Source organism: Equus asinus, chromosome 8 (assembly GCF_041296235.1).
Source record: "Equus asinus isolate D_3611 breed Donkey chromosome 8, EquAss-T2T_v2, whole genome shotgun sequence".
Classification (NCBI taxonomy): Eukaryota; Metazoa; Chordata; class Mammalia; order Perissodactyla; family Equidae; genus Equus; species Equus asinus.
Genome location: NC_091797.1, coordinates 93,959,678 through 93,972,855, shown reverse-complemented (window position 1 = coordinate 93,972,855; position 13,178 = coordinate 93,959,678). Strand labels below are relative to the sequence as shown.

The following is a 13,178-nucleotide window of genomic DNA, read 5'->3' as shown; positions in this document are numbered from 1 at the left end:
ACTAACCTCCACTGGAGATTTCCAAAAACTTAACAAAAAAACGATAAAGAGATTAGCAGCTTTCAGTGGGTTTTACATGAATTGATGCAAAGAGTGTGTTTTTAAAAGATAGCTGCTAATTCTTCTGAGGAAATAAATACTCCTTTCCCCGCCAAACTGTAACTATATGTGTCAGAGGGTTAGCTCTGGCTGGAGGGAGTGGTCATCTCGGTGTCGACCAGCTGGGGAAGAGCTGGTGTCCTCTGCAAGCTGAGCAGGACGGGCAGTTGGGCATCTTTTTTGTTTTGGACCTTAAGAATCTTCTCCTGCTGAGAGTCTCTGCAAGGGAAGGGTCCTCAAAGATACGAATGCCTTGTGGAGGCAGACTAGGGCTAGGCAGACAGAGACCTGCATAAATCTCTTCCCCAAGATACCACGTCTTGTGGGACAAAACTTGGCCTACGAGCCCTGGACTAAAAAGTCCTCTATGTTGCCAGCTAGCACTGCATTCATTTCTCTTTGGTCATCTCCCAACTTTTCGTGTACTCTTTTTGAACTTTCCAGCTGCTCTCAGCTGTGCGATGAGATGTTTGGGCCAGTGTTGGAGGGAAGCAGGACTCAGCTGAAGCCACAGAAAAATATTATTTTGGCTGAAGGCGAGAGTGTATAAAAAAAGTAGTAGACTGTAAAGATGGTTAAAGGGGGCTCCTGGAAGATATTGACAGCTTGGCTGAGGCGTGTTTATTCTATAGACACTGGGGATGGGGGTAGCCAGGCTTCTTAGGGCAGGAGCAATGAATGACCTGATCAGACAGAAGAGCCAGGGCAGACTAGGAGGAAAGACAGGCAGAAGACCAATTAAAACAGGGCTTTTCAACTTCGGCACTTGTGACATTTCAGGCTAGTTAATTCTCTGTTGTAGAGGCTGTCCTATGTATGCTATGCATTGTAGGATGATGAGAAGCACTCCTGGTCTCTATCCACCAGGTGCCGGTAGCCCTTCCCCACCATTTGCCACAAGTAAAATGTTTCCAGATATTGCTAAATGCCTCTCTGGGGGTAAAATCACCCCTCTCACCCGGTTCAGAACCAGAGCTATAAGTAGTGACATTCATTAACAAGGGATTGGTTAAGTAAACGATGATAAAAACAAATAGAATATTCTGCAGCCCTTAAAAACAAGGCAAAATGAAAACAAAAAACCCACCAACAACAAGGCAGACTTATTTAAACTGATATGGAAGATACATAGGTAATAGGAAAAACACAATGTAAATAGTATGTATCCCACGCTACTATATCTGGAAAAAAAAAGGCAACAAGGCTTGGCATGTGGAGCAAGTCTCTCTGGAAGCACACTCAGCAAAGTGGTAGGGTGGGTGCTTTTAGATGCAAGTCCCAGGGAACAGGGTGAGGGTGGGAGAGAGACTGGCTTTCTACTCTAAACCAGTTGATGCTCAACCAGGGGCAATACTCCCCCCTCCCTGGGGACATGTGGCAATATCTGGAGACATTTTTTGGTTGTCACAAGGAGGATATCCTACTGGCATTTAGTGGGTAGAGGTCAGGGATGTTGCTCAACATCCTAGAATGCTCAGGACGGCCCCCCACAACAGAGAATTACCTGGCCCTAGAGGTCAGCAGTGTCAAGGCTCAGAAACCCTGACCTATATCCTTTCTGACTATTTCAAATTTTTATAAGGTTTAATTTTTTTTAAGAGGCTATTTCAATAGTCCAGGTGAAAGGTAATAGGAGCCTGAGCTGAACAAAAAAAATGTGACATGAATCTCTACTAAGCATCAACCGGGCCCCTCTGCAAGGTGAGCCAAGGCCCCTTCACAACACGAGGAGGTTCTCACCATCTCAAAGAGGACGGCAGCGGTCACTGCCATCCAGTGGAGCTTGATCTCGAAGGCCGCATTCAGGGAGAAGTTGCCATGGTAATAACAGCTGCACCACTCCAGCCGGTCTGTGCGGTTGTTCACGTCCACATCCAGGGTCACAGTCCTCTGCTCTGGGACAGTGGCAGCTAAGTCAGCATGTAGGAGGGGCCACAAGAGAGAGGGAAAAGGAGGAGTGGGATGAGAAAGGAAGAACAGACAATTAAGCATCCAGATATGAAACTGCAGAATCACCTAACAGAAAATCACAGATTCTAGAAGCTTCCTGGAAATCATCCACTCCAGGGGTTGGCAAACCTTTCTATAAATGTCCAGATGATAAATATTTTAGGTTTTGCAGGTTTATGGTCTCTGTTTCAACAACTCAACTCTGCCATGATGGTGCAAAAGCAGCCATAGCCATTACCCTAAAGAATGAGCTGGCTGTGTTCCAATAAAACTACCTGAAAAAAAGACGAATTTTCAGGGCAGTGAAACTACTGTGTATGATATTACAATGGTGGACCCACGTCAGTATACCTTTGTCAACACCCATAAAATGTACACCAAGAGAGAACTCTAATGTAAACCATGGACTTTGGGTGATGATGTGTCCATGTGGGCTTATCGATTGTAACAAACGTCCCATTCTGGTGTGGGATGTTAATACTGGGGGAGGCTGTGCATGCGTTGGGACAGAGAATATATAGAAACTGTACTTTCTGCTCAATTTTGCTGTGAACCTAAAAGTGCTCTAAAAATAAAGTTTATTATCAAACAAACAAATGCAGATGGTAGGCCAGATTTGGCTGGTGAAACCATAGTTCGCCTCCCCCTAACCTAATGCAACCCCTTCATTTACAGATAAGGAAATAGCAGCCCATGGAGGAGAAATGCCTTGGCCAAGATCACAGAGTCAGAACCTCAGCCAGGCTGAACACCAGAACTTCCAATTCCCATGAAGGTACACAATGGGACAAGCAGCCTAGACTACAGTGACGAGGAAGTCTTGATTTTCTGGTTTCAACCCAGGAAGGCAATAGTTCTATAATCTTTTCCCAAGAAATGAAACCCCATAAAGAAGCTAAATGCCCTCTTCCATCAACTATGTGTTGTTCAAAGATTGCAGGATAGTATCAAACCAGCTCATCCTACCTGGGACTCCTGCTCAGAAATCCTACTCAACTAAGACAGGGATGTTCTAGAGACGGGTCAGAGAATCAAGTTCCTGACCATTCTAAAGGCCTGAAATAGGCTCAGAAGTAAAGGAAAGGGGCCGGCCCAGTGGCCAAGTGGTTAAGTTTGTGTGCTCTGTTTTGGTGGCCCAGGGTTCTGCCGGTTTGGATCCAGGGCGCAGACCTGGCACCGCTCAAGCCATGCTGAGGTGGCGTCCCACATAGCAGAGCCAGAAGGACCTGCAACTAGAATATACAACTTTGTACTGGGGGAGCTTTGAGGAGAAGAAGAAGAAAAGAAAAAAGATTGGCCATAGATGTTAGCTTAGGGCCAATCTTAAAAAAAAAAAAAAGAAGTAAAGAAAAGATCAGAGCTCTGCTCTGCCTGGCTGGGCAAAGGGCGTCTATAAACTATTATCGGCCCCTCTTTCTCCCCTGCCCCCATGAACTCAATGGTATTTCTTTATCTAAAGCAGTCAGCTTAGTTCTGGGTTTTGCAGGTAAAAGCCATGCATGGCTTTTATCACTGACAAGGATAAAACGGCTCTTGAGTCAGCAATTTTCACAAACTTCTGTTGGGAGGTAGTGGAGCTCCAGCTAGGACACTGAATGGCACCTAGGTAGACTGATACTCAGATGCTAGGTATACAGCTTATCATCCTCTCAAAACCAGAACATGCAAAATGGAAAGCATTCTTGACTTGGAGTCAGGAGATCTAAGCTCTGCCATTTATTAGCCATGTGCCCCTGAAAGCGTTGCTTTATCCCTCCTGGTTTAGTTCCTGGTCTGCAAACAGATAGTGCCCACCCAGCAGCTTCACAGAGGAAGGGTGAGGATCAAGTGAAAAACGGATGAGAAGGGGTCACGGACTCCCCCCACCTTCTTCTCTGGCCACCCTCACTTGTAACTCCTCTTTTCCTCCTGCTCCTGTTATTCCTGCCTCCTGGTTTAAGCCATGAGCTCACCAAGGCTCAATCTGAGGCCTGTCCATGACACTCACAGACCCTGCTTAGCTGTCTGACACTTAAGGCCGAAGAACTTGGTGGCTCTGATGCTAAAAGTCTCATCAAAACTAGTTTCTGTCTCTGCCTTGTGTTCCTGATTCATGACACAACCAGAGCAACTCTTTACTTAACAGCCTAAATGAAAGGAAGAAAGCTTTGCTCTCTGATCTTGGACAATGTGTATTCCGCTCCCCCCCCCCCCACTGAGCTGAAAACACCAGCAGTGACCTCTACTAAGCATCAACCGGGCCCCTCTGCAAGGTGAGCCAAGGCACATCTTTTCTTTCCCATTTGGCATATCAAGTTCTGAACTGGCTGGTCTGAGGAAGCTCAAGGAAGTGCACTGTTCAGCCAAATAAGTTATAGGCTCAAGATATCACTGTCTTCCAACTCCAGGGGTTCGATTTGACAGTATGGATGCTGCCAGCAGGCTTATGATGTCGACAAAGCTGTAGGCCCAGCTGAGTCACAGCTTTCAGTGAGTTATCTGAATCACTACTTGAGCTCCATGAGAAATGACTTATTCACCTTGGGACAGGGAGATATGGCGAGTCAGTAAATATGTGCAATCCAGAGGAGAGCAAGCTGAGCATTCTTCACCTGGGTCACAGTGAGGGGGCTATTAAAGACCCAGAGAGGGTATCACTGTCAGTAAAGAAAAGAACGAAATCTCAGGGAGGGGACTGAAGCTCAACACAACCACCAGAGCTGCCCAACGACAGAATGAGCCGTCTCAGGAGTTAGTGCCATGTTGGTGGGAATTTTCAAAGAGCACTTGGCTCCCCACTTATCAGGAGTGCTATAGAAAACATTCAAGCATCAAGGTTTGGATCAAGGCGCTCTACAGCCCCTTCTGAATCCAAGATCCAGTTGGTTGCCAGGAAAAAGCTCAAAAGCAAAAGGTGTGTGAGTGGGCTTAAAGGATGTGGTGTTGCTTCTTCCAGGGTCCTAGATGCCCCAGCAGCTTTATAGCTCAGTGACACTGGATGACATGGGTGGGGGAGTGGGAGCTACCACGGGCCAAGTCAGAGAGGACCATGTGCCATCGTCAAGCATTTCAGTACAGCTTTCTGCTGCTAAACTCCAATTGAGAGTTAGAAAAGTTTAAAAAGGAATACATCAAAAACAAAAAAAAGGGAGCAGGTTATAAATGATAGAATAGGCCTTCTTCCCCCTATAAACCACGTTAATTTTTTTTTTCTGAGAAAAAACTCAACATTGAAGATAGTTCAATTTAAAGACAACAACTCTTTCTCACTTAAGTAAATGACAAAGTGAAAGTCTATATTCCATCCTGAAAAAATGCTGGGAAGAAGTATCTTGTATCCTAACACAAAGGTCTGAGGAATGCTACCGGATAGAATTAGTTGTAATAATCCCATATCAGGTTTAAAAGGAAAAGAAACCCACTTCCATGGGAGGGGTGATGGGATAGGAAACTGATAGAGTGACATTCCACCGTAACAATCATGGGAGCCATTGAAAAACTAATAAAAGGGTGTTTTTCCAGAAAACATGCAAGATTCTGCCTAGTTTCAGAATCACTGACCCCTTAACGCCCATGCGCAGACCCCAGGTGAAGAACGTCTGCTTAATAAACTACCTGCTGTAGATGTAAATCGTCTCTTTTCCCCCACTCTCCCTCTTTTGAAGTATGTGACATATTTTTCCACATGCTGCTCCTCTTTAAGAAGAATTTTCTTCTTAAAGCAACTGAGAACCAAAGCTAAAGCGAAATGATCTGGATCTCATCTTGAGCTTAGGACTAGGGCAGTCAAGAGAGTCCTACCAGCCTGAAGGGAAAGACTTTGAAAATGAGGATGTTCACATAGAAACTGTCAAAATAGCCTCCAGAACCAAAACGATGATGCAAAGGGACAGTTCCTGAAGCATCTGCCAGAATCAGTGACTCTAACCAAGGCAGAAGTCAGCAAACAGGCTTGACTATACACACACCTCCGTGACACCCAGCTGTCTGTGCCCTGGCTGGTAGCATTCTCAACAGAATGAACAGTAGAACCACTGTCTTTCCGACAATTTGACAGTTAATTGCTTAGTGTCAGAAGGTTTGCTGACTCCAGACCTAATGTTCCAAATTCAACTTTCCCCAGTTCTGCCAAACTAAATTCATTCATTATAGGTGCTGGGACAGCCAGTGAATGAAACAAAGTTCATCCCCCAGCTTAAGTCCTTGTGGAAGAAGAAAAAGATACTAACTGTGCAAATACAGACACAACAGCAGGCAGGCGGTGTGATAAGAGTAAAGGAGACTGAGACGCAGCATTAGGGGCCCAGAGAGTGCAGGGTCGGGTAGTCAAGGAAGGCCTCAGGGCAGCGGTGGGGGGAGGCGGTGGGCAGGAACAGTGCCGCAGGCAGAAGGAATGAGCCCAAAGCAGCATGGTGCTTGGCATGTTCACAGACACATGGAAGCCAGCGTGAAGCAGAGTGAGCAGGAGGCAGGCGACAGGAGATGAGGCAGAGAGTGAGGGGCCACATCGTGGAGACTGTGCGCTGCTAAGAGTCTGGCTTTTATTCCAGGTGAGCTGGGAGCCTGGAGAGGATCCTGCCCAGAGGAGGAAAGTGATTAGACTTACATTTGAAAGGGGTTCTCTGGTTCCTGCGTGGAAAGTGGATTATGGGGAGCAAGGGTGGAAGTCAGGAGGCCCATTGTGAGGTGACTGCAATAATGCAGGCAGGAGATGATGGTGGCTTGGACCAGGGGTCATAGAGGAGACAGTAAGAAGTAGCCAATTCTGGCTCTATATTGAAGGTAGACATAAGGAAGAGAATTTGCTGATGAATTGGATGAAGGGCGGGAGAGCAAGAGAGAACGAAGCCAACTGAGTTTTCTGTCCTATGTCACTAGACTGAGAAGGGAAGACTAAGAGAGAAGCAGGTGTGTGGGGGGAAGGGGCGCAGCAGGAGCTCTGTCTGAACACCTTACATTCAGTCAACTAAGTGAAGATGTCAAGTCAGTAGATGAATGAGTGTCAAACTGGAGGGCATGGTCCGGGGATAGAGACAGATTTGGGATGACCAGATCCAGGGGTAATGAAGGCCAGCAGACTGGATAAGATGCCGTGGGAAATAGAGATGAGGGTCCAGGCAGAGGCCTAGGTGCTGCAATGTTGAAAGATCAGGAAGCTGAGGAGAAACTAGCAAAGGAGACTGATAAAAGAGGAGAGCTGTGGGGTCCCAAGAGCCATGGAGAAGAAGCGTTCAAAGAAGGAGTCAGGGGTTATCTGACAAATGCTGCCAATAGGGCAAGAGGACCTGGACTGAGGATCACCCACCAGACTAAGCTCTTGGAGGTCCGCGGGAATCTTGGGAAGAGCTGTTCCAGTGGAGCAGAGGGACAGAAACCCGATTTGAACTTTTTTGCTTTGGTTTGGTTTTGCTTTGCTTTTGCCAACAGGAGAGGGTATGTGCCTGCAGACAGATGGGATGCTTTAGTAGAGAAGAGAGTTCAGAGAGAGGAGACAACTGTTGGAGTACTATCCCAAGAACTGCGGGGGTGGAGTCTTGTGCACAAGTGGAGACACTGGCCTTGGGTGGAGCAGGGGTGGCTTATCCACGGTGGGGACAGACACGGCTATGGCAAGGGCAGATGGCAGGCGGGAGTCTGGAGTTGACTTACGATTGCTTCAGTTTGCTCAGTGACACAGGATGCTGAGGGTGGGGAAGGGGAGCAGGGGTTAGAGGTTTGATGGCTCTGAGCTGTGAAATGAGGGAAACGAAGCTGTGAAATGAGGTGGATGGGGAGACTGGAAAGATGGCAAGATCAATTGGTGGTAGTTCTGGGTGGGACTGGAGTTGCTGGAGTCGGGCCTGGAGGGAGCATGCTAGGCCCCATGGCGCAGCGGTTGAGTTTGCACGTTCCACTTCAGCAGCCTGGGGTTTGCTGGTTCAGATTCCAGGTGTGGGCATGGCACGAATTGGCAAGCCATGCTGTGGCATGTGTCTCTCATATAAAGTAGAGGAGGATGCCCATAGATGTTAGCTCAGAGCCAGTCTTCCTCAGCAAAAAGAGGAGGATTGGCAGTGGACGTTAGCTCAGGGCTAATCTTCCTCAAAAAAAAAAAATTAAAAAAAAAAAAAATAGAAAGACCAAGGGGTTGGCAGAGAAGGGAACAAAAGCCACACGCAGAGAGCTGCAGTTTTGTAGCAAGGAACTGGGACCTGAGCGTCCTTCATCACTCAGGGCAACCACAGCCCCTGGACCTGGGCCATCACGCAAATCATCTAAAGTCCTGACAGGCTCTGCCTTTTATCTTCCTGAGGCGCAGTATGGTACCATTAGAGCTCAGGCTCCATGGTCAGGCAGTCCCGAGAAGAAACTCCAGTTCTAGCCCTTAGGAGACGCAGAGCCTTGGGCAGATAACTTTACCTCTCTGAGCCTCAAACAAACCATAGTATCTATCACAGGACTGCGATGAAGATTAAATGAGATATTTTCTGCCTGGTACAGTGCCCAACAGAAATGTTCTAGAAATCACCAGCCTTAATGTTGTCACCACTGCAGCACATCAGGCGGGGCTAAAGCAACCACAAATGCCCCCCTGAAAGCACAAGAGCCCAGGGCCAGAGCAGAGAAGAACTCTTCCTTCTACCATCCCAGCTCCATCTCGAACCATTCGTTCTACCCTCAAGCTCTGAAAACGCCCGCTTTCTCAACCTGACAGCTGCTTAGGGAAGTTACAGATTAGCTTCAAGGCCTCTCAGGTTTTGCTGAGCTTTCTGATTTTGGCTCCCTATTGGAATGCTTCGATTCCCTCTAAAGCAGTGGTTCTCATTTGGGGTCAATTTTGCACTCCCCTGGGACATCTGGCAAGGTTGGGAGATGTTCTGTCACACTGGGTAGTGGTGGGGATGCTTCTGGCACTAGTGGGTAGAGGTCTGTGATGCTGCTGGGCATGCTACAATCCACAGGACAGTCCCCCACAACAGAGAATGATGTGATCCAAAATATCTGTAGTGCCAAGGTTGAGAAATACTGCTCTAAGGTTTTAGAGCTCCACGGGAGAAGATCCACATTAGAATAAGCCCTTTTATTGAACATTTTTAAGAAAAGGAAGTTCTTAAAAGGGCCAAAGTCTAACAGATTTGTTTTGCAAAATATTTTTCTAAAACATGTTAGTACACTTGCTGCCATCAGGTACCCCTAATTCTCTGCCTCTAACCTGGGGTGTCACTAAGTGACTTGTAACCGAACTTGTAAAAACGCAGTAAGAGCAAACAGCTCTATGTTCTAGTTCAAGGGACTCTCCTGACAAGCAGGTGGCACTTGGATTTGTGGTATTTATGTGGGTTCTTCGGAAATCTTTTTTGCTTTCTTCAGCCCCCAGGTAAAAAGGGTTACCACACATGATCCAATATTTATTTAAAGTAACTTGCTGTGTCTTTGTCTCAGACAGTAACCTTGAAGACAGCAGGATGCTGACTTTTCTTTCAACTCTCTCTTCAGACTTATCTCCTTGCTCCCTGGAGACGATAAAAATCCTTAACTTTTATTTGTAAGGAAAAAGCAAGTTTTAAAACCTGGCTACCAAAAATAAGCTCAATTTAGGGGGAAAAATCGCGCAAAACTTAGTTTCTCGAGAAGCTTCTCATATGTGAACCAGCACTATAAATGAATAACGCTGTACTTACGAGTTCTTGAGCTTGTTATATCTGTAATAGGTTTTCCTGACTCCACCTTCGGTGTTGGACTATTGGCTTTGCTTCCCACTGGCATCAGGGTACCTGCCCTTTTATTTGCTGCTGTTATGGGCTGCTAGGCCTTTCTGTGGCATAACCCACACAAGATGGCTGCTTGCTCTTTCAGGTGCCCAAAGGCCTTTGGTGTTAAGCCCTGGTGGTGCTCCCAGAGGTTTAGGTTGCTGAAAGTGAGCATCCCCAGATAACAGGGAGTAGTATGTGGCCTCTTTGTACCAAAAGACTTCAAGGAGGTGGAGAGTCAGAAATGCAGCACAAGGGAGAAGGGAAAGTCATGACTGCCTGTGGGAAAGGAGGAGGAGCAGCTCTTCAGCGGCCCTCTCTACGCCCCTTCACTTCTCACACACGGCAGAAGGCAGGCTGGGCTGAGTGTGTAAGGAAAGGCCAAAGCCACACCAAGATCCAAGTGAACCTGAGGATCTGGAAATGTTTCCACTCTACCAGCCAGGTAAGAATTCCAATTAGCTGGGCAATTCTAGGCTAACTAAGTGGAAGATGGAATTTCACTGGAATTTGGTCTGTGTTAACATTTGCTTCCTTCCTTCCAGAGAGTTTTTAGAATCTCTCCAACCTGCCTTGGAGATAAATCTCATGATGTCTTGCCTAGAGCATGCATTTTCTAAAGATGCTCACATCTCAAACCAGCTCGAGAGTAGAGACTTTGAGAATAGGGGTCCCGTTTCCTACCAGAGGTCACCACCATTCAATAAGCAGGTATCCACCCCATCTTAGGGCTGCAGGAACCAAGGAAAGGAGGGAAGAACATCCCTCACTGTGGTAAGCACATTGGGGAGGAAGGGCAGAAGGAAGATTCATGCTCAGCATGAGGGTCTGGAATGGAGGACCTTTGAGGTCCATTCCCCTTGAGATCCTAGGATGCTGTAGTCCTAAGGCAAGCCTCTGGCAGACTGGCCAGCAGTGAGGAGTAGCCGTATTGTGAGAGCCTCTTGGGAAGAGTGACCACACTGTCTATTCTCTTCTATCTGTGCAGGTTTAGCACTGTGCCCTGATTTGAGAGCTGCTGAACACAGCCGGTTGGTTGATGATCTCAACCCACTCAGCCAACGCAGGCTAGTGCAGGAGCCCACAGTGCCAACAGAGCCACCAGTGTGACAGCCACGGCAGCTCTGATCCTGGTTCACGTGGCATCATTCCCTTGGCTGCCTGCCACTCTCCTGCAGCCACCCGCCAGCGCATCCCCAGGCCCCATCTGGGTCGGGCATCTACCTAAAAGCGCAGCTGCCTGGCTCCGTCCTCCAAAGCTGCGGCTGAAGGAGCTATGCCTGCTTGCATAGGAGGCTGGCCGGCTGGGCAACCAGGGCAGGAGGAAGGCAGGAATCTCGGAGTGCAAGAGCTCTTCAGCCACAAAGGCCACCTCAAACCACTTGCGCTGGAAGCTGGCGAAGTCGTCCACCGCCGTCGTGTGCCAGGTGGTGGGCTGCTGCATGGCCACTGGGAAAAGCAGAGGGGAGAAAAGCAAGCCCTCAGCACAAATGCTTATTTTCATTCATGCTACAACCATAATGAACCCTGAAAACAAGCTAAGTAAAAGAAGCCAGATGCAAAAGGCCACATATTGTATGATGCTACTTAAATGAAGCGTCCAGAATAGGCCAATCTTTACAGACAGAAAGCAGATTGCTGGTGGCCAGGGGATAGGAGACAGGAGGAGTTCTGGAGTGACTGCTAACAGGTATGGGGTTTCCTTTCAGGGTGATGAGAATAGTGGGGAACTCGGTAGAGGTGGTGGTTGCACAACACTGTGAATATACTGCCTGCCACTGAATTGTTCACTCAAAAATGGTTAATTCTATGTTATGTGAACTTTACTTCAATTAAAAAAAATATTTTATGCTCAGTTTCAGACCTTTAATTTCAGAGCATATAATGGTAACTGGGTTTTCTTTTCAACTTGAAGGTAAATAGGTATCTACCCGTCAAACTTAGAATTTAAGAGAAGACGTAGAAATGGACACACTAGCGGCTACAAGGAAAAAAACCCTGCAGAGATCCACTTCAGACATGTCCTGGGATAAGAGCACAGTGTGTGCTTCATCTGAGGTATTCCTTAAACCGGAGGCTGAGGAGCCCTTTGTGTGTAGAATGGGAGTCACTTCCAGCCAAGGTCCCCATGTGCTCTGTGTGGACTGGAGATGCTGGTCTGAACCGTGGGTGCCTCCAGAGCTACACGAGCAGCTCCGACCATGCTGGAAATTGCTCCCCTTTGGGGGATTACTTTTTCTCATTAAAAAAAATAATACTTAAAATATATCTTGGGAAACTGCTAGGACTTGATAGTCTTCCTGGGGGAAGAAATGGAGTCTGAAGCCCCAGCAAGTAAAAAGTGCGGTAAGTTACAGATCAGAGCCCATCGTGTTACACTCAGAATCACCTTGCACCAGGTAGGGGGCACCATCATCAAATACAGCTCCCAAAAATGATCATGGGAACTTCCTCACGCCAGGTCCCTTGGCCTCTTTTAGGTTTTATCTTCCATCCACACCATTCTCACCAAGAATATACTGTAGCTTTATGAAACCCTTGTCACTGGGTACGCTTAAATTAAGTACAAATGCTCAAGGAATTTGACAGATCCGTCAACCTAGCATACAAAGTCACACAAGGAGCTCAAGAAGCACTGTCATGTGAAAGAGCAAGTCACCAAGAAAAACACCAGCCCCTGTGGGCAACAGCATTCGCCTCATCTCTGACCTCGATCGGGCTCTCTGTCCATTACTATCTTGTAGAAATAGAAGCCATAAATGAAGGTCCGCCAGACTTCACCAGATGCGTGCGTGATGAGCTGCTCTTCCAGCATTTTCTAGAAGGAGAGACATAGAAACACTGAAATTCCACAGAGGGACATCTTAGCTGTGCAGCCCTCAGTTATGCACTGGACTCAAGGGAATGACAGGAGCACTGAGCCCTACCCTCCAATCCCACCAGCCAGAACAAGTGCACTACATTAAATGTTGTGCCTAGTGTAAATTAAGTTATAAAGTACGAACGCGTATTAGAATATCATCAACTATTTCAAACATACAGAAAACTATAAAGGAAATTCAGATGTACTACTATCCAACTTCAACAAATTAAACATTTTGATATACTGACTTTGGACCTTTTGTTTAAAAGAAAGTCTCAGGGGCCGGCCCCATGGCATAGTGGTTAAGTTCAGCATGCTCCACTTCAGCAGCCAGGGTTCACAGGTTCAGATCACAGGCACAGACCTACACCACTCGTCAGCCATGCTGTGGTGGCAACCCACATATAAAGTGGAGGAAGACTGGCAACAGATGTTAGCTCAGGGCTAATCTTCCCCAGCAAAAAAAACGAAACAACAAACCCTATGTCCCTCCCATGTCCCATTTTGCTTCCTCTCTCTTCAGAAATAAATGGTATTAACATTATTCTTGTGCATGC

The 13,178-nt window shown here is 47.0% G+C and overlaps 1 protein-coding gene across 18 annotated transcripts in view; it reads right to left on the bottom strand.

Annotated features, from left to right (window-relative positions):
• Nucleotides 1–13,178, bottom strand: part of DEPDC5 (DEP domain containing 5, GATOR1 subcomplex subunit) — a 117,205-nt gene that overhangs the window by 7,787 nt on the left and 96,240 nt on the right. For all 18 annotated transcript variants that reach the window (XR_011505446.1, XM_044775527.2, XM_044775530.2 and 15 more), the window contains 3 exons: nucleotides 12,468–12,576; nucleotides 10,983–11,207; nucleotides 1,840–2,009 (listed from right to left, as the gene is read on the bottom strand). Coding sequence is in view for 17 of the 18 variants with exons in the window: in XM_044775527.2 (XP_044631462.1) it covers nucleotides 1,840–2,009; nucleotides 10,983–11,207; nucleotides 12,468–12,576 (504 nt within the window). In the remaining variant the exon portion in view is untranslated. The remainder of the gene's footprint in view (nucleotides 1–1,839; nucleotides 2,010–10,982; nucleotides 11,208–12,467; nucleotides 12,577–13,178) is intronic.